The sequence below is a fragment of the Cololabis saira genome, chromosome 4, assembly GCF_033807715.1.
Source record: "Cololabis saira isolate AMF1-May2022 chromosome 4, fColSai1.1, whole genome shotgun sequence".
In the NCBI taxonomy this organism is placed as follows: domain Eukaryota; kingdom Metazoa; phylum Chordata; class Actinopteri; order Beloniformes; family Belonidae; genus Cololabis; species Cololabis saira.
The window spans coordinates 13185833-13206151 of record NC_084590.1 but is presented as its reverse complement, the minus strand read 5'-3'; the positions used below and the strand labels follow the sequence as shown (position 1 = coordinate 13206151).

Genomic DNA, 20319 nt, shown 5'->3' with positions numbered 1-20319 from the left:
ACTTTTTATTTCATCAACATCCATGACATCCAGTTCCACAATTCAATGCATCAAAACTGTCCAGTTCCATTAAATCACTCAAACAGGCTCAGTTTCTTCAATCATGCAGTTTTATTGTCTGCTGCATCCTTTACCTCTCTCATCTGGCTCTGTCTGGTGAACGGGGGGAGGGGTTGCAGCTCCATGGCCTCCTCTTGATCTGTGGCAGGGTGCAGGATTGGGCGTGATCTGCGGGGGAGCAGCCACTCAGCTGATTGGGCACACCTGTGCCCAATCAATCTCTCCACCCTGCCTGGCTACTTAAAGAGCGGCTGCACACCAGCAAAGGGTTCTGCTCAGAGGGATGACACAGAGCGGTGGAGTGTACGGAGACACTGTGCGCTCTGTGTAAATAAAGATTGATAAATTTCTTCATGAAAACCCGTGTCCTCTTTCCCAGTTAGGTTGACCCCCAGTAGCACGAGATTGCTACATGATCCAAGCAGCAGCCTCTTTCCACAATGCCTTGTCCTCCATCCAGGGCAGACAGTGTTTACCTGTGTGGTGACTACTCAAAAAACAAAACTTGTCACCTGATGGTGGTTTGGGATGGTTTGTTCTTGACTCGACTCCAGAGTGAATAAAAAGGAAAGGTTGCAAAAGTAATATATTTGGGTGAGGTTCCTGTTTATTTGAACCAAAAAGGTAAATTGACAGAACAAAAAAGGGTTTCTGTTGTCTCTCTGGCTGCCGTGTAAAAACTGTGTGTGTCTCCCACCACCATTCAACTGAAACTAATCATCACTTCTAATCAACAGCAGCTGGGGCAAGGGTTGGGGTAAAAGAAAGTAACTGAAATCATACTGCACCCTAGTGGAAAAGCAAATACCTGCACAACATAAAAAATGGCTCCTACAAGGGCCGCTGGAAAAAAAAAATCTTCCAGTCTGGCCAGATATTCCTGTCTAATGAGCGGCAGTTTAGGTGTTTGTGCGAAACTTTTATTTCCACAACATACCCCCTCGCAGGTGAAGTACGAGTTTCCAAGTGTTTTGCCTTATTTTTCCTTGCTCGCTCCTGATTCGTGATGTCTTTTGAACGACATGTTGAAATCTGACCATCTGTAGCTCTGCAAGAGCCTGCGTGCAGGTGCAGCCCTCTGATTGGTCAGATGTCGGGTGCCGTCAATCATTCACGGTGAGATTAGAGATCTCTTTCCTCTCCTCCGCCTCACGGTAGCGCATGCGCACATGCGCATCCAAACGCGGCCCGTCGCGCAAACTGTGGCCTATGATGGAAGATGAGGCCTCTGCACAGGGAGGGGCGGCCCTGCCTGCCCTGTAAAGGGTTAAGAGGAACTTCTTGAGAGGAAGATCACCTGAGAAGTTGGAGATAGAGCTGCCGTAAGGTTCAGGCCCAGACTGATTCAGGTTCTGCAGGAAATGCAAGTGACATCAAGGTTGGACCCGAAGTATGGCGAACAGTTCGGGTGAGAAACCTGCCGAGGTGGAGGAGCGAGGACACTGGGGGAGCAAGCTGGAGTTCCTCCTGGTCGTAGCGGGAAACGTGGTCGGCCTCGGCAATGTGTGGAGGTTTCCTTACCTGTGCTACAAAAATGGAGGAGGTAAGTGGAGACTGAACTACTGCTGATGCTCTCAGTGAGAAGGAGTCACATACACAAGCGGACTTCCAGCTTCACCTTATTACTCCACAACAGAAATATCTGCCAGCTGCTCGGGGAGTTATGACATTTTTACAATTAAAGTTCTACAATAAAAAATCTGCCTAAAAGTATATATGTATGTATAAAAAATGTAAATGAGAAGCATTGAGAAATAAAGCTGGCTTGTCACTTTGCACCAAGTAAAATAAATAGGCTATCAAAAATCATTTAATATTAAAATGAGACATCGCTGTAGTTTTTCTCGTTTCCTTGGAGAATGAAATAAAGAAAGAGGGACTACTCTAGCAATATAGCTTACTTAGTTGTTTTTATAAGATGCAAGGATGGAGCTGAGGCGCCGCTATACTGCGGTGCGGATGAAAGCGCGTTTGCGCTGTTGACTCTTCTTTTCAACTCAAAGAGATGCATCCAACACTTTCAAAGACGTAAAATAAAACCAGAAAATCCCATCTCTTATTTTAATTCAAGTGTTTATTACGTATTAAAATTCAAAACACCCTCAATTTGAAATGCATGTGTCACATATGAAACAGCCAGCATTATACAATAAACATAGACATTGGAACTGATTGACAGATGAAGTCAACCATTAGAGCTTGCATTGTGTGTTCTGGTTTGTTCAGCAGTCCCAAGTACATTGCTGCTCTGCTTGTTGATTGATGATTATCGAAATAACTGACTGATCCAAGCTCACTGTATGCAGTCATGACACTCAGGACACTCACTTTGATATTTTGTTGGAGCACATTTTACTTTGATTACAGCATGCATTCACCGTGACATCGTTTAGATCAGTGTTTCCCAACCCTGATCCTCGAGGCCCACTGTCCTGCATGTTTTAGATGTCACCCTGCTTCAGCACACCGTGATACAAGTGGCTGTGTCATCAACAGAATTGTGCAGACCTTGATGACAAGCTAATTAGGACCATTAATTAGAATCAGGTGTGATGAAGCAGGGAAACATCTAAAACATGCAGGACAGTGGGCCTTGAGGACCAGGGTTGGGAAACACTGGTTTAGATAATCTCATGTAACATCACAACATTTATTTCCACACAGAACAGAAGATACTTTAAGCCGAGATCTTGTTTTGATGTTAGGACAGTATGACTCCTGCCTTAAGTACTCTCTATCAGATCCCAAAGATTCTCAAAGGTGCTAAGGCAAGTTTATTTGTATATCACCAAGGCCTCGGTTTTGGAGGTGCTGATTCTCATCCCTGCCGCGTCGCACTCGGCCTCAAACTGCCCCAGCACATGCTGAAGGTCCCGGTCCGATGAAGCCAACAGAACAACATTATCCGCAAAAGGCAGAGATGAAATCCTGAGGTTCCTGAACCGGACCACCTCCGGCCCCTGGCTACGCCTAGAAATCCTGTCCATAAAAATTATGAACAGGACCGGTGACAAAGGGCAGCCCTACCGGAGTCTACTGCCGGCAATGAGAACCAAACTCCTGCTCCGATCATACAGAGACCGGACAGCCCTTAATAGAGGGCCCCGGACCCCATACTCACCGAGCGCCCCCCACAGAATGGCATGAGGGATACGGTCAAATGCCTTCTCCAGATCCACAAAGCACATGTACTGGTTGGGCAAATTCCCATGAACCCTCGAGCACCCTGCGGAGGGTATAGAGCTGGTCCAGTGTTCCACGACCGGGACGAAAACCTCATTGTTCCTGCTGAATCCGAGGTTTGACTATCGGCCGTATTCTCCTCTCCAGTACCCTGGCGTAGACTTTCCCGGGGAGGCTGAGAAGTGTGATCCCCCTATAGTTGGAACACCACCCCGGTTTGCCACCCCAGCGGTACTGTCCCCTTCCTCCATGCAATGTTGCAGAGGCGTGTCAACCAAGACAGCCCTACGACATCCAGACACTTGAGGTACTCAGGGCGAATCTCATCCACCCCCGGCATCTGACGGCATCCTTTATTTCCGTTGTCCACCACCGGGTTCTAGGATTGCCGCCACGACAGGCACCGGAGACCTTGCTTCCACAACTTCGAGCCGCCGCGTCGACAATGGAGGCAGAGAACATGGTCCACTCGGACTCGATGTCCCCCGCCTCCCCCGGGATCTGAGAAAAGCTCTCCCGGAGGTGGGAGTTGAAGATATCCCTGACAGAGGGCTCAGCCAGACGTTCCCAACAGACCCTCACAATCCGTTTGGGTCTGCCCGGTCTGTCCAACCTCCTCCTCCGCCAGCGCATCCAACTCACCACCAGGTGGTGATCAGTTGACAGCTCAGCCCCTCTCTTCACCCGAGTGTCCAAGACATGCGGCCGAAGGTCAGATGAAACGACAACAAAGTCGATCATTGACCTCCGGCCTAGGGTGTCCTGGTGCCACGTGCACTGATGGACACCCTTATGCTTGAACATGGTGTTCGTTATGGACAGACTGTGACTAGCACAGAAGTCCAACAACAAAACACTGTTCGGGTTCAGATCGGGGAGGCCGTTCCTCCCAATCACGCTTCTCCAGGTATCACTGTCATTACCCACGTGAGCGTTAAAGTCCCCCAGTAGAACAATGGAGTCCCCAGTTGGAGCACTATCAAGTACTCCTCCCAGGGACTCCAAGAAGACCGGGTACTCCGTACTGCCATTCGGTCCGTAGGCACAAACATGAGACCTTGTGAGAGTGAGAGACCTTTTCCTGACCCGAAGGCGCAGGGAAGTGACCCTCTCGTTCACTGGGGTGAACTCCAACATTTGGCGACTGAGCTGAGGGGCTATAACCAAGCCAACACCAGCCCGCCACCTCTCACCCTGGGCAAATCCAGAGTAGTGGAGGGTCCAGCCCCTTTCAAGGAGCTGGGTTCCAGAGCCCAAGCTATGTGTGGAGGTGAGCCCGACTATCTCTAGCCGATATCTCTCAACCTCACGCACAAGCTCCGGCTCCTTCCGCCCCAGCGAGGTGACATTCCATGTCCCCACTGCAAGGGTTTTGGTCCAGGGATTGGGTTGTCGAGGCCCCGCCACGACTGCTACCCAGTCCACTTTGCACCGGCTTCTCATAGACCTTCCTGCGGTTGGTGGGCCTACGGGAAGGTGAGCCCACGTCGCCGTTTCGGGCTGCGCCCGGCCGGGTCCCATGGGCAAAGACCCGGCCACCAGGCGCTCTCCTTCGAGCCCCAACCCCAGGCCTGGCTCCAGGGAGGGGCCCCGGTGACGCCGATCCGGGCGTCGTAACGGTCCTTGATTTCTTCTTCACCATGATATGCTTGTGAAAAGACAAACCAACATCACTTAAAAATAATTAACAAATGAAATGCGAGAAATAAAGGTTGCAGTGCATTGTGGGACATAATAAATAAAAAGGGTTTTAACTTTGACTTAAAGCAACTGAGCGTTTCAGCAGCCCTGATGCATTCTGGGAGTTTGTTCCACAGGTGAGGAGCATAAAAGCTGAAAGCTCACCTTGTTTAGTTCAAACTTCGGGTACAGAAAGTATCCAGACGACCTGAGGGTTCTGGTTGGTTCATCATGAACCAGGAGATCACAGATGTATTTTGGTCCTCGACCATCCAGAGATTTATAAACCAACAGCAGGATTTTAACATCTACTCTGTGACAGACAGGAACTCAGTGTAAAGATCTAAGATCTGGAGTTATAGTCCACTCTCCTGGTCTTAGTGAGGACTCGGGCCGCAGCGTTCTGAACTAACTGCAGCTGTTTGATGGATTTTTTTGGGGGACAGTTGTGAGAACAACCTTACTTTAGTCCAGTCTACTAAAGATAAAAGCATGTACACGTTTTTGTAAGTCCTGCTGAGACATCAGTCCTTTAATCAATATGTATGTATATCTCAATATGTGTCCTTTAAATACGACTCCAATCTGCCAGAAAGTCTCACCCAGCTCTTCAACCACTCCAGTATGCTCTGGTCGACTGTGTCGAATGCAGCACTGAGATCCAGTAAGACCAAGACTAAAATGTTGCCACTATCCATATGAGAGTAGCTGTCATTAAGGACCTTTACTAGAGCTTTTTCAGTGCTTGATTTACAATGTTTACAAAGGTCAGAGGACATACAATGTGTAACAGTTTTAAAATCCTTTTGGCTGAGTATCAAGGCAGCAAGTCGTAGAGTTCAGGTGTCCTCTAGGTTTTTCTGGGTGACTGGACAGAATTGTGTCATGGTTTCTCTCAGTGGCCACAGAGGTCTGTACTGGACTGTACTGTAGAAGTGACCAATGCATGAGTAAAGATAATGTTTCATGCTCCATCTGAATCATATGAATTCTGACTTTATTATCTTGGAATATGGCCCTGTCATGAAGTAAGTAAATGAAGGAAGAACATTAATTCATTGATGGAAAGAAAACTGTTCATATTCTGTCAGTCACTTGCCGGTTTGTTTTTTTGTTTTGTTTTTAAATTGCACATAATATTTTTAAACCAAGACCTGATCAATTGAAACAACCCCAGTTCATAACATCACTCCCACAGATTTGCACAGTAGACACTAAGCATGATGGGCGTATTATTTGATCCGTGCACCCATCACTCTACAAGGAGGTAAATCGTCTAGACTCATCAGACCACATGATCCAAACGTTATTCTCCCAAGCAAACTGAACCTTTTTTTTTCTTCCCTGATTAGCCTCACTGATGTGGTTTCACTCAGGCTGCTCAGCTATTTAATCCCAATTGCTTGATTTATCTATTAAAAAAAGTACACATTGAGCATCTTACAGTACCATCTAACAATTATGTTGAATTTAAATTTTAAATTGATTAAATGATTAAGTGATTTTCAATCATGCTCATTTAGGTTTTTTTCTTTCAAAACAAGATTTTCTTTATTGGAGAAATTTCATTCATGCTTTATGTCTGACGGCGTACTTGTTACACAGAAACTATTGCACAGGTAAACCCACTGTTGTGTTGTGTTGTGTAAATTGAGGTGCATTTTTGGTGCCATATCTGGTGTTTGTGGTCACCTGTGGCGTCCCCCTGTTCCTGCTGGAGACCACCATAGGCCAGTATACTCAGGAGGGAGCCATCACCTGCTGGAGGAAACTGTGCCCACTGGCGGAAGGTAAGCTGTTCATTACTTTACTGTAGCAGAAACAAAAGGAAAACTAATTTACACCACATAAAAAAGCTGGGATTTAGATACACTGGTTATAGCATAGTAGCCTAATTTCTGGCATCAGTCCACGTGCCGAAGCATCTGATGGATTAATTGGTACGTGATTGTGTGTACGATGGGAAAATCATGCCAAAACAATCAAGAGGGAAAAAACATCATCATCATCATTTTTTTTTTTTTTTTTTTTACCTTTAAACCTTTAATCCATTTTAGTGACTTTGTATTTTATGTTATTTATTATTCATCTTAAGTTTTGTATAGATTTTTCTAAACTTTTACACTTTTTAGGCATTGCTCACTCTGTATGTAAAGCACCATGAGTTGCACTTACACTGCATGAGTTGGTGCTATACAAATAAATAAAGTTTAAGTTTAAGTTTAAGATCAGACAAACCCAACAAAATCAATCAATCAAATTCATTTCTATAGTGCTTTCTATAAAGCTTGTTTAAGGGGGGGTCCATAAGTGGGGGTAATGGATTGAAATACATCATCTACTGATCTACTATTATAACAAGTTCAGGTGATTGATAAAAAAATCAGATCTGAGGACCTAATTGCACGACTTTAGTAATACAGAGTTAGAAATTCACCAATATTTTTTGGGGTTTGGCCATGAAAACTTTGAGTAAGACAGTACACATAATTTAAAAATCGATGCGTTGTTTGACTGGCAGCCAGTGTACAGAAAATGAGTTTGGAGAGCAATGATGCCGTCTACCACCACCTGTTTAAGGCCTGGCTGCTAAATAATCATGTTTATTTATGATGTTCATGATTATGTTTTAATGTCTAAGTTGGGGGGGGGGGGGGGGCACATTTCCACATCACATTTTTCATTTTTATATTGACTCTCCCATTGTTTAAGGGTATAACAAGTGTTGCCCTGCAGGTATTGGCTATGGTGGTCATTTGATTGTCCTGTACGCCTCCATGACGTACATCATTATTTTGTCATGGGCTTTGCTCTACCTCGTGTTTTCCTTCAGCTCCCAGCTGCCCTGGGCCAGCTGCAACAACTACTGGAATACAGGTAAAATGTTGCATGTTGCCTGAATAAAACAACATATCCCCAAACTGTCCCACTTATTGTCCCAAAAATGGAAAAGTGTTAGAAAATGTTACAATTTTTCTCATCACCATCTTCTTAGATGACTGTGTAGACTTTTCAGCGCAAAATGACACCTTACCCTTGACCAATGGGACAAAGTCTATGTCTGCTGCCACACAATTCTGGGAGTAAGTATGTTAAGATAAACAAACGTTTCTTCACATTACAAACTGCGTTATTCAGAGGCTGTCCAGTGCAAGACAAAATAAGATTCTGGATAAAACATCTGTATCTGTCTATCGTGTAGACGACGTGTGCTGGCCATCTCCAGGGGGATTGAGGAGATTGGCAGCATCAGGTGGGAAGTGCTGTCGTGTCTAATTGTGATGTGGATCATCTGCTACTTTTGCGTCTGGAAAGGGGTCAAGTCCACAGGAAAGGTATTTGTACAGAACTCTGTTGGCTTCAAAATGTCCAAGATGTAAAAGAATCGATGGAACATTTGTACATATGTTTTGGGAATGTGATCTTTTAATAAGTTTCTGGAAATCAATTCATTCCTTCACACAATCAGTATTGGAAATTCATTTTGAGTTAAAGGAGCCGTCTGTAAGAAATGTCCAAAACTGGTACTGCAGTCACTTTCAAAATATTGTTGAGCGGCGTGTACCCTCCCCCTCCTCCCCCCGACCAGAGGTTGCCAGGTAGGCTGCAGAATGCAGCAGGAACGTAGGCTGCCATGGCTGCGATAATTAGAGCCGAGCTGGCAACCCGGATGCCGAAACAATACTGACTTGGTGATTGGGAGATAGGTGGAGGGTGGAGCTTCAGAAACAATACTGACTTGGTGATTGGGAGATAGGTGGAGGGTGGAGCTTCAGAAACAATACTGACTTGGTGATTGGGAGATAGGTGGAGGGTGGAGCTTCAGAAACAATACTGACTTGGTGATTGGGAGATAGGTGGAGGGTGGAGCTTCAGGCCAAAACAAAAAATGACAACATAAACATCAGTTGAGGGCTGCAACTCCTCTTTTTAAACTGGAATATCCTGGCTTGAGTGCTGTTGTCAGTGACATAAGTATTTGAAATGAACATGATTTTTAAATGTCTGTTGACATATCGGGGTCATTTTATGATTCGTTTTATTATTGCTCTTACATACAACTCCTTTAAGCTCCAATTTGTATTTATTAAATGACACACTGGATCTTCAGTTAGACCGGAAAAAAAGCAGGATATTAATTATGATCACATACTTCGCTAAGAAATGCATACTTTTACTTTGGAAAGATGATTCCCCTCCAACTTTCAAGTTTTTTTTGGATCAAATTTCAGTTTTTTTACCATTGGAAAAATTAACTTTAGAAAAATACAACCGTGCTCATATTTTTCAAGAATTTTGGTTCCCATTATTCTCAAAACTGGATAATTTTTCCAAAGGGGACTAATGACTAATGAGTATCTTTATTTTCGAACTTGTGCCTTATATGTATGTATGTTTGTATGTATGTATGGATATATATATATAATTTGATATCGCTGTTGCTGCCATTATATATTTTTTTATTTTTTTATTTATTTTTTTATATTTATTTAATTTTGTTCTCCCTTTATGTATGTTTTTTTGTTTTTTTTTTCCCTAGGGTAATTATGGGGAGGGTAGGAATGTGTGTATAATAGAAATCATGCATGTGAAAATGTGAATTGTGAAAATTATTGTGAAATAAAAAGATATAAAAAAAAAAAAAAAGAACTCTTGGCTCCAAAACTGTTGCATGTCCAACTCTCAAAAGCTGAATGTGCTTTTCTGTTTTCCAGGTGGTATACTTCACTGCCACCTTTCCCTATGTGATGTTGTTAACTCTTCTGATCCGTGGACTCTCTCTTCCTGGAGCACGTGAAGGAGTAGCGTTTTATCTTCTGCCTGATCTGTCCCGGCTCACAGACCCTCAGGTAGGACCTCGATGATGTCACAGCGCAGCCTGCAGATGGAGAACATGTGCCCACTGTTGCTGTGTTGGGACAGGTGTGGATAGAGGCAGGGACTCAGATCTTCTTCTCATACAGTGTTGGTGTGGGCGTCCTTACCGTGCTAGGCAGTTACAACAAACACAACAACAACTGCTATAGGTAAGAGTTAAAGTGAGTATGTGACTCTGACACATACAGTTGTGATTATAATTACATCCAAAGATGCTTCTCCTTCACTCACTTTTGGTGAATGTAGCCTTGGCCAGGAGGACTTGATGTCATCAGGTTGTAACCAAGTTCATCGGATGTTTCGACCCTGGACCACATCACCCTCCCATTGGCGGGCCGGCAGTGGTGGCCAAATCCCTGCCCATCTCCTCCTCCTGGCTTCCAGCTAAGCTCCTTTCTCCTGCTCCATAACCAGCAAGAGGCTCTCTCTGCTGCCTCCCCCATCCTGCGAGCTGCAGTTTTTCTCTCCCTCCCTGTCTTTCCAATGGCTGTGAGCATCCTCCACACCGACTGGGCAGGGAATCCTCTACAGCCGACCTCGACTGGGAACAGCCATGCCTGCCATCCTTTCCCCCTGCAGTCATGCAAGAGATGCTGGTATTTGGCGTTCTTTCTCTCAAACGCCTGCTCACAACCCCCTCTTCTCATGGGACTGTAAGTTCTAGGACAGGGGTCGGCAACCCGCGGCTCTAGAGCCGCATGCGGCTCTTTAGCGCCACCCTAGTGGCTCCTGGAGCTTTTTCAAAAATGTTTCACCTTTTTTTCCTTTTTTTCCCCTTTTTCTTCTTTTTTTCTTCCTTTTTTCTTCCTTTTTTTCTCTTTCTTTCTCTTTCTTTTCTCTCTTTTTTCCTTTTTTTCTTTCTTTTCTTGTTTTTTTTGCCTTTTTCTTCTTTTTTTCCTTTTTTCCCTTTTTTCTTCTTTTTTTCTTCCTTTTTCTTTCTTTTCTTGTTTTTTTTGCTTTTTTCTTCTTTTTTTCCTTTTTTCCCTTTTTTCTTCTTTTTTTCTTCCTTTTTTCTTTCTTTTTTTCTCTTTCTTTTCTCTCTTTTTTCCTTTTTTTCTTTCTTTTCTTGTTTTTTTCCTTTTTTCCCTTTTTTCTTCTTTTTTTCTTCCTTTTTCTTTCTTTTCTTGTTTTTTTTTGCTTTTTTCTTCTTTTTTTCCTTTTTTTCCCTTTTTTCTTCTTTTTTTCTTCTCTTTTTCTTCCTTTTTTTCTCTTTCTTTGTCTTTATTTTCTCTTTTTTTCTCTTTTTTCTCTTTTTTTCCTTTTTTCTTTCTTTTCTTGTTTTTTTTTCTTTTTTCTTCTTTCTTTCCTTTTTTTCCTCTTTTTTTCTTCCTTTTTCCTTTCCTTTTTAATCTCAACATTTCGACTTTTTTCTCAACATTTCGACTTTTTTCTCAACATTTCGACTTTTTTCTCAACATTTGAACTTTTTTCTCGAGATTGTACTTCAACATTAATCTCAACATTTTGACTTTTTTCTCAACATTTCGACTTTTTTCTCAACATTTCGACTTTTTTCTCGAGATTGTACTTCAACATTAATCTCAACATTTTGACTTTTTTCTCTAAATTTTGACTTTTTTCTCCACAATTTGACTTTTTTTTCGACATTTCTCCTTTCACCATTTGTCTTCATTCTAAGGTTTATACAAGACTTTTCATTTTTTGCGGCTCCAGACATATTCGTTTTTTGTGTTTTTGGTCCAATATGGCTCTTTCAACATTTTGGGTTGCATATTCTTTGCCTGTTCAGACCACATCACCACATCTGGCCTCAGGGTTGTCTGGACAACCTTGGGGAATTGCAGTCTTCCCCCCAGGTCTACCTTCATTTCCCATGATTGGGCCTTTTGTAGCAGGTTACTTCTTGTTGTTATTGTGGTTGGTGGCTTTTGTCCCTCTCGAACAAACTTAAATAAAAATGTGGATCTTGAATAGAAGATATAAAAAAATCCAATGAACAAAAATGTATAGAAGGGGGAAGAATGATTGTCTTTGTTTCAGGTCCAAATTACAGAGAGGTGTCTGAACAACTTAGGGAGGTGTTGTAAAGATTGATGGCAACAAGCAGGAATGGTTTCTGCTGAAGCTGCTCCTCTGCTGGGCAAGTGTGTCGTAGGGAGGGTGTGTAACATTGCAATATGGACTGAAGCCTGGACAGCATCCTCCTCTCTGCCACGGCTGTCAGGGTGTCCAGCTCCCCCCCACGACATCACTGAATATTTATGCAGAAATTAATTGCTTGATGTAATTTGACCTTTAAAAACTACAATGGATGTGAAATCTATTATAATGACAAAAAAATACTTTTATTTCTGTTTTGAAAGTTCAATATTTTGACACAGGACTCACTTTTGGAGCCACCCCCTAGTGGTCATTTGAAGAGCTACAAGTGTTGGGGACCCACGTTCATAACTGATAAAGCAGCCGGATGTGGCACCTTGCTCTTTTTTTGTACCAAAGCAGGTGCTGAGCTGAGACATATTTAAACACATGCTGGGTATTGAAAGCATATGTGTCTTTTCCTTTTTCTTTGTTCAGAGACTGCTTGTACCTGTGTTTACTGAACAGCGGAACCAGCTTTGTAGCTGGGTTTGCGGTCTTCTCTGTGCTGGGATTCATGGCTCATAAGCAAGGTGTCCCCATCGCAGAAGTGGCAGAGTCAGGTACCTATTCAGAAACATGTAACCTCACCTTTCTGGACGCAGGGTAGAACCTAAATAGGATGTACTGTATTCTAAAAATACACCCCGCCAAGATAGTTAGATGAAAAGGAAGGATGTTTATCAAATAGTGTAATCTAGACATCCCCTCACAAGAAAACCTGTTCAGTATGTGATCAAGCAAGTACTTTTGGTTGCCCAAACCAAACATCTATCCATTTTTCTGTAGCTGTTTTATCATTTAGAGGCCCGTGTGAAGGCTGGGACCCATCCCATCTGTCATCGGGCCAGAGGCCGGGCAGGGCCGGTTCTAGAAAATGATGACTACGGTGCATCTCAGATCAGAGGGGGTGCACATGCCTGGCACCTTATTCAACACTAAATTATGCATTTTCCCATAATTTCAAGCGGAATGATACTAGCAAAACAAGAATATTTAAAGTGCATTTCAAATACTTTATTGCAGCAATAATATATATTGCAGAACAAAGAAAATGCTACATTTAGTCTGGGCTACCTCACCCATCAGGCAATCTAGCAACAGATGTTTCTTATCCTGAAGATAAAACATAGAAATTTAAACTAATTTTATCTATACAGCTCAAAACCATCACTAAACATGACAGTCATTTCAAATGGAATGATACCAGTCAAACAATAATATTTAAAGTGTCTTTCAAGTGCATTTTTGCAGCAATATCGCTGCAGAACAAAGAAAATGCTACATTTAGTCTGTTACCTCACCCATCAGACAATCTAGCAACAGAAAATAAAACATAGCAACAAAAATAAATATAACCATAAATATACAGGACTGTCTCAGAAAATTAGAATATTATAATAAAGTCCTTTATTTTCTGTAATGCAAAAATGTCATACATTCTGGATTCATTACAAATCAACTGAAATATTGCAAGCCTTTTATTATTTTAATATGGCTGATCATGGTTTACAGATTAAGAAAACTAAAATATCCTATCTCAAAAAATTAGAATATTCTGGGAATCTTAATCTTAAACTGCAAACCCCCAAACCGCCCCTTCTGTACGCCACAATCAGACTGTTGTAACAATCACAGTGCAGCTTAACCTTTGTCTGGTGTTAGCTTTCTGCTACCATCTCCGATGTTAACGGGTCGGTTTTGACCCGTGTTTTAAATCATCTCTAAAATACACTAAAAGCAATTATCCATCATCCAATTTGTTTATCATCTCTTGGTTAAATTGTTAGGCTTCCCATATCCATGAAAATATTGCTTTTAATATTTTTGGTGTGGGAACTCTGGGCCTTTTTTTGTCAGTATAGCCCTTGATTTCAATTTTAAAAACTGGTAAAATGAACCTCAAGAGAATCATATGAATAAATACAAGGTTGTTGTGTTACCTGGATATTACTGAGGGGTATTAGAACACATCTCTTAAATGAATTTGTTTCATCTATTTTTTCATTTTAATATTATTAACTATAGTAACATCTATGGTGTTATGGGTCAATTTCGACCCGTTTACATTTACCTCAAGGAAATGGAAAAAAAAAGTATTTTTTCACCAATAGAACTTTAAAAATTGTCACAAGATATTGTGACCCTGCAGGCCAGTAGTCAAATCAAGGACCACACGTTTTCCTTCGTTCTTCTCAGGGATGCCACTCGCAGCTTTGCCTGTGTAAATCTGTAGGTTCCTGTAGCTGTTTTAGGCATTGCAGGCTGCCCAGATTTTTATGCCGTACTTCCCTGGCTTACTGGGTATGTATTGCCGGAACCGTACATTTTTCTGGGAAAGGGAGAAGACGTTCATCCACTGTCACTTCTGGCCCTGGGTTGAACAACAGTGGAAGGAGCTGAACCCATTTCTCCCAGACATCCCTGATGGGGGCAAGCTTGTCAGATCTTGCTCTGGTATTCCTGTTGTCAAATCTGAGGACTCGTGATATCATTCGAAAGGTCTGAAGTGACATTGTTGCCCTGAAAATATTTCTGCCTGTCGAGGCATCCCAGAGACTATCAGTGGACTCATTGCAGGATCTGTACACTCAAGCAAGAAGAGGAACACCAATATAAGCATCCAGGCATTCCTCATCCATGTCTTTCCACGTGTCGCCATGGACTTTTTTCCCTTCAAGGTTTGTCATAGCAATTATGACTCTTCTTATTGACAATGGCATAAATAGCTCAAAACATGTTTTGATATCACTGACTCTTCTCAAAGCAAACCTTGTGATTCCAGGGGTTTTTTTGATGACATTTTCAGCAGCTGCCCTGCCATGTACATCATGAGGTACTGAGCTCCAAATTATCTTTCCATTTTTGGACTTGAATTTTTCAGCAGGAGAAGCTTCAGCACCAGGGACCTCCTCGTCAGACTCACCAGATGTGTCAGTATCTTCTGGATGATACTCCACATCGTCTTCCTCCTCAGAATCCTGCTCCTCTGCATCACTATTCTGCTCATTCTCGTCTCTCTCATTTTCAACAAACATATAGTCCAGAACTTGGCTTACTGTAAATCTTCTTCTCATCTTTGCATGCTGCAAACTGAAGATGTGCACTCTGCAAGTGAAATGAGTGAATTGACCCTAAACGTCTGGACATGCCCGACTTTATTTGTTTTTGTTTCTGTGCAGGTAAACTGGAAAACAAAAATCCAAAATGAGAATCCACTGAAGCTCACATGACTGGGAGAGGAGCTGGCTGTCTGACAGTGCACTTATGATTTCAGTTTTGGCTCTAATTATTGCTTTATAACCTTATTTTATAACCGGGTCGAAACCGACCATAACACCAAAAAGGTAACAATTTCAACCAGAGCATTTTATAATTTAGTGAAAAACATTTTTTGGATATTATTTTGTTGAAATAGAGGTTCCTGACAAAGTCAAAAAGCCTTGATGCAATAATGGCATTTTTGTGGTAGTTTTATGAATTTAAAACCTAAGAACGGGTCGGTGGCGACCCTATAACACCAGACGAAGGTTGGTGCCTGGAGTCAGAGCCCTGATGGAGCCTTTGCTGCCATCTTGTGAACAACCAGAGGTATTACCAGTTAAAAGACTAGTTAACTGCTCCAAACCAGTGTGAGAAAACATTAGTTAGTCTTAATGCTGCACCGTTGTATGAGAATCACACCGTCTTGTTTGTCTTTGGGTGGCCCTGTGATTAAATGGATATATAACAGAAGGATGGATATCACACTAAAATAGAACACGCCCATCTCAGTCTGGCCGGCATGTTACATCGGGCAGACGCTATGAATTTGTCCCAGAGTCACCAAAAAGCCTTATATTAGCATCATATTTTCCAGGTCCTGGCTTGGCATTCATTGCGTACCCTCAGGCCATAGCCATGATGCCTCTGCCCCAACTGTGGTCCGTCTGCTTCTTTGTCATGCTCATCCTCTTGGGTCTGGACACGCAAGTAAGGTGCTCGAGTGGATGAACTCCTTTAGGAAGACAGGATTTGCTTTCACAACTTTACTTCTGCTTTCTTTGCCTTCACAGTTTGTTGCCATGGAGGTGGTGATGACGTCCATCATGGACATGTTTCCCAGTGTTATGCGCAGGGCCGGCCGGCGGGAAAAGTTCCTCCTCTTCTTCTGTCTAACATGCTTCTTCTCTCAGCTCGTCATGATCACTGAAGTCAGTATTTATTGTTACTGCAGCATTTATTATTTATCACTCCAATATGGGACGACGGACAGTTCTGCCGATTCTTCTATTATTCAACAATGAATGATATGTGACATCAAATAAAAGGCATGTGGTGACTTCCATAAATGTGATCAACAAAAATATATAACATAAAAGTAATTGTCTGTGCTCTTGTCCCGAGGGAGGGATGTATGTATTCCAGATGTTTGACTACTACGCATGCAATGGAGCCTGCCTCCTCCTCCTCTGTACGTTTGAAACGCTGGCGCTGGGATGGATATTTGGTAGGCATGCCATTATTCATGAAATCCTTTTATATATTGTTTATGTCATGCAGGCAACTGCTTGTGCAAAATCAGGGTTATTTCTGCCAGAGGTGTCAAAAGTATTCACATTCATTACTCAGGTAGAAGTATAGATACTAGAGTTTAAAAATACTCCTGTAGAAGTTGAAGTATCAACTCAAGTTTTTTACTCAAGTAAAAGTATAAAAGTACTGGTTTCAAAAGTACTTAAAGTATAAAAGTAAAAGTAATGTAAGGGGGAAAAAAGCCATTAAGGACAAAAGCCATTGAAAATAAATGCATCTTAGTATAATGCAAATATATTAAAGAACCATATATGTGTACTATTGAGCATTAACATGTGTTTCAGAGAGCAGAAGATATGATGACTAGTTGCTTATAAGTATTGTAATGGTGCAAAAAGTTAAACTTCAGAGGCATGTTATCATTTATCCTAACCTTTATTGGAATGTACATCCAAGTTTAGTTGCAGGAATCTGAGGGAACGGATGTAAGAACAAAACTGGACAAGAACATCTGAAACAACCACAACCAAATTCACTCTATCCGGATGGAGCAATTTAACTGGATAGTTTTTTTTAAAGGCTGAAATGAAATAGAGTACGGTAACAAGGCTGTTTTTAAAATGTAAAGAGTAAAAAGTACAGATAATTGCGTGAAAATGTAAGGAGTAAAAGTAAAAAGTCGTCTGAAAAATAATGACTCCAGTGAAGTATAGATAACCAAAATTTCTACTTAAGTAAGGTAACAAAGTACTTTGTTACTTGACACCTCTGATTTCTGCAGAGTGAACGGTACTAAACTAGTAGAACTTCTCCTGATCAATGATTGGATCACTACATGGACAATTTATTATTATAAGTCCTTTTTACCAAGTCAGACTGTGGTGCACAAAACTGTAGTGCAATTCAATCATGGGATTCAGCCGTACCTCCGTTTAAGGTGCTGACCGGCTGTATGGCATCATCAAGGACATGACGGGGGTGCGCGCGAGTGGGTTCTTCAAATTCTGCTGGCTCTACCTCACACCCCTGGTCTCCCTGGTGAGCTGTCTTTCAGAACCCAAATACAACTGGTCAAAGGTTTTACAACACCACAATTCTTCCAGTTTGGTACTGAAATGTATAAAGCTTTTCGTTTCTCTTTTTTGAACTATAACAAACTGGATTGTTCTGACTTTTGAGCGGTAGTGTATACAGGACTGTCTCAGAAAATTAGAATATTTTGATAAAGTCCTTTATTTTCTGTAATGCAAAAATGTCATACATTCTGGATTCGTTACAAATCAACTGAAATATTGCAAGCCTTTTATTATTTTAATATTGCTGATCATGGCTTACAGCTTAAGAAAACTCAAATATCCTATCTCAAAAAATTTGAATATTCTGGGAATCTTAATCTTAAACTGTAAACCATAATCAGCAATATTAAAATAATAAAAGGCTTGCAATATTTCAGTTGATTTGTAATGAATCCGGAATGTGTGACATTTTTGTTTTTTTAATTGCATTACAGAAAATAAAGAACTTTATCACAATATTCTAATTTTCTGAGACAGTCCTGTATACGTACACAGAATCCAACTGCTAAACCAACTCCTTTTGTTTTCTCAGGGATCTTTCATATGTTCCTTAGTTAAGTACCAGCCTTTGACCTACAATCGCCGGTATGTGTACCCAGCTTGGGCGTATGCCCTGGGCTGGGTTATGGCCCTCTCCTCCATCCTGCTTGTGCCAGGATGGGCACTTTATAAACTGCTCACTGGGACTGGGACCCTCAGTCAGGTGGGACAGCCTTGTCTTTGCTCATCGTTAGCGACAAGATCACTTTAAAACTATGGCGTTCATTTAAAATGTTATAAAACTCAACTGTTGGGGAATATCAGATATATATTAGTTTCAGAATATTAGTTTCATAAGAACTTTTGAAAAGTGTTTATATTGATTGCATGAAAACTCTGAGACTACAAACTACATTCACTCTTAAAAAGGCTAGAAACAGCAGTAATAATGTTTCAACGATGAAACAACACAATAGATAAAGTATAATGGCACGACAATGGACCATTCTTCTGAGTAATTGTCAAATATTTCCTTCCCCACTTTGTAGCGCTTCCATCACTTGTGCCAACCTGTCCTTGACTCCCCCCCAACCCAAACAAGACAAACAGAGCTGCAGAACATGGGAGCCGAAGCGTTGCAGCCACTTACTGCCAAGTGAAAGGAAACACCATCTCCATCTTGACTCCGTCCCAACTCCGACTTTAAAAGACCAACAAAGAACATTTGGCACAGACGGCAATATCAAAGGAAAATGTCTGTTTATTTTATCTCTGTTGTCCTAAACTAAATGCATAATAAAATCAGAAACTTCAGGAATGATTTAAGTTGCTTCTGCTTGTCAGGTTGTGGTGCGTTGCCTGTACAGTTAAAACCTGAAGCTTTATTTGCTTAAACTTGAGGTGTACGTTTTGACCCTTTTGCATGCAAAATAAATGAATAATTCACTAATTTGAGCCTAAGTTTTTTTGATATTATTTCAGTCCTATTCAAGTTTTGCAGTCACTTAGTGAAATGGGTTTGTACAGAGGTATTGGATACTTTTTTCTACAACAGCGCCATTCATAATTTCCGACTTCCAGATCAGAGATTTCAACTAGAACACCTCCCACTGCACAAGAGCTTACACTATCTATCCTGAGAACTCACATTACCACACACCAAAGTGAGTTTGTTTTAAAATTCCTGCATTGCCCTCACCTGTGACCACAGTTAATACTGCCTCCTTTTTTTAGCACAATCGTGGATCAAGTCAGTTTGTGTGCCATGGGATGAGCTAGCCCAGAGGAAAACCATGCTCCATAGATACCATTTAAAAACCTCTGGTTATGGGCAACATTTAACACATTTTTTTCAATTAAAAGTGCTTTTTCTTTAAGAACTAAGTAAAGATTTCAGATTTCCTCATCCAAATCTCCCACTATAAATGAGCTGGTAGAACATTATTAATGCATTTCTTGCTGAGTGAACGATATAACTGCTGATCAGGATAAATTTACTCCGAGTTTTGCTGGGGACCTAATAGAAACATGGCAAAGATGAACACATCAATGAATTATACATTTTCAGGCCTAGGATTTTAAAACAGGTTTTCTGTGCTTGCAAAAAAAAAAGAAGTGACATTTCAGTCATATCATGACTGCACCCACAAATTGAACGACAGACTCTGGACTGAATCTTGTTTTAAACCAAATAACCTCCGAACACATACATGTTAAGTTAATTTGTGGCTTAAACTGAGGAATCATTGCGGTGGCATGATTATTGGATGTGAATAGAGAAGGTATGGAAAATGAATTAAAATATTGAAAGTAAAATAAATGAAGAACAAAAGGTTTCTTACAGTAACAAAAAGAAGATGAAGACAAAAAACTATCTTCACTACTCTGAGTACAAGGACACAGTCAAGCATGCATGTCACATACATGTGCCTACCATCTTTAGAGAAAGGCCCAATCCCAATACACCCCTTACTTTCTACCACTAGCCCTCCCTCACTACCACTACCCCTAAAAAAGAAGCCACAGATTTTAGGGCACTTGAAATCTTCCCAGGGCCCTGTCCCAATACTCCCACTACTACTTTCAGCACCACCCCTAAAATCAGGAAGCAGAGAGCCAAAAGCTGTTTTAATTTCAGCTGTAGCGCTGTTAATATGGCACTTTATTAAGTTTGAATATTTTTTCAGGCGTAAAAGTAACCGTTAAGATCCCCAACCTGGGCTCAGTTTATCCAAATAACGCCTGTTAAGAAATTTGCTCCGAAAATTTCGAGATTTCTGCCTGCCGGCTCCGGAGCTGATTTATGGGTCCGCGTTAAATCGACGCAGAGCCTACGCTGTAGGGTACG

General features: G+C 41.6%; 1 protein-coding gene across 1 annotated transcript; it reads left to right on the top strand.

The window, feature by feature from the left end:
• Window positions 1-1376: 1376 nt before the first annotated feature.
• LOC133441528 (sodium- and chloride-dependent GABA transporter 2-like) lies at window positions 1377-18659 on the top strand. The gene is made up of 14 exons (XM_061718908.1): window positions 1377-1603; window positions 6579-6713; window positions 7660-7800; window positions 7919-8006; window positions 8126-8258; window positions 9639-9773; window positions 9847-9950; window positions 12340-12464; window positions 15761-15873; window positions 15957-16094; window positions 16288-16390; window positions 17354-17454; window positions 18025-18195; window positions 18521-18659. Exons 1-14 carry the CDS (start codon window positions 1453-1455, stop codon window positions 18629-18631), a joined length of 1749 nt encoding a protein of 582 aa, XP_061574892.1. The 5' UTR covers window positions 1377-1452; the 3' UTR covers window positions 18632-18659.
• The last annotated feature ends 1660 nt before the right edge of the window (window positions 18660-20319 follow it).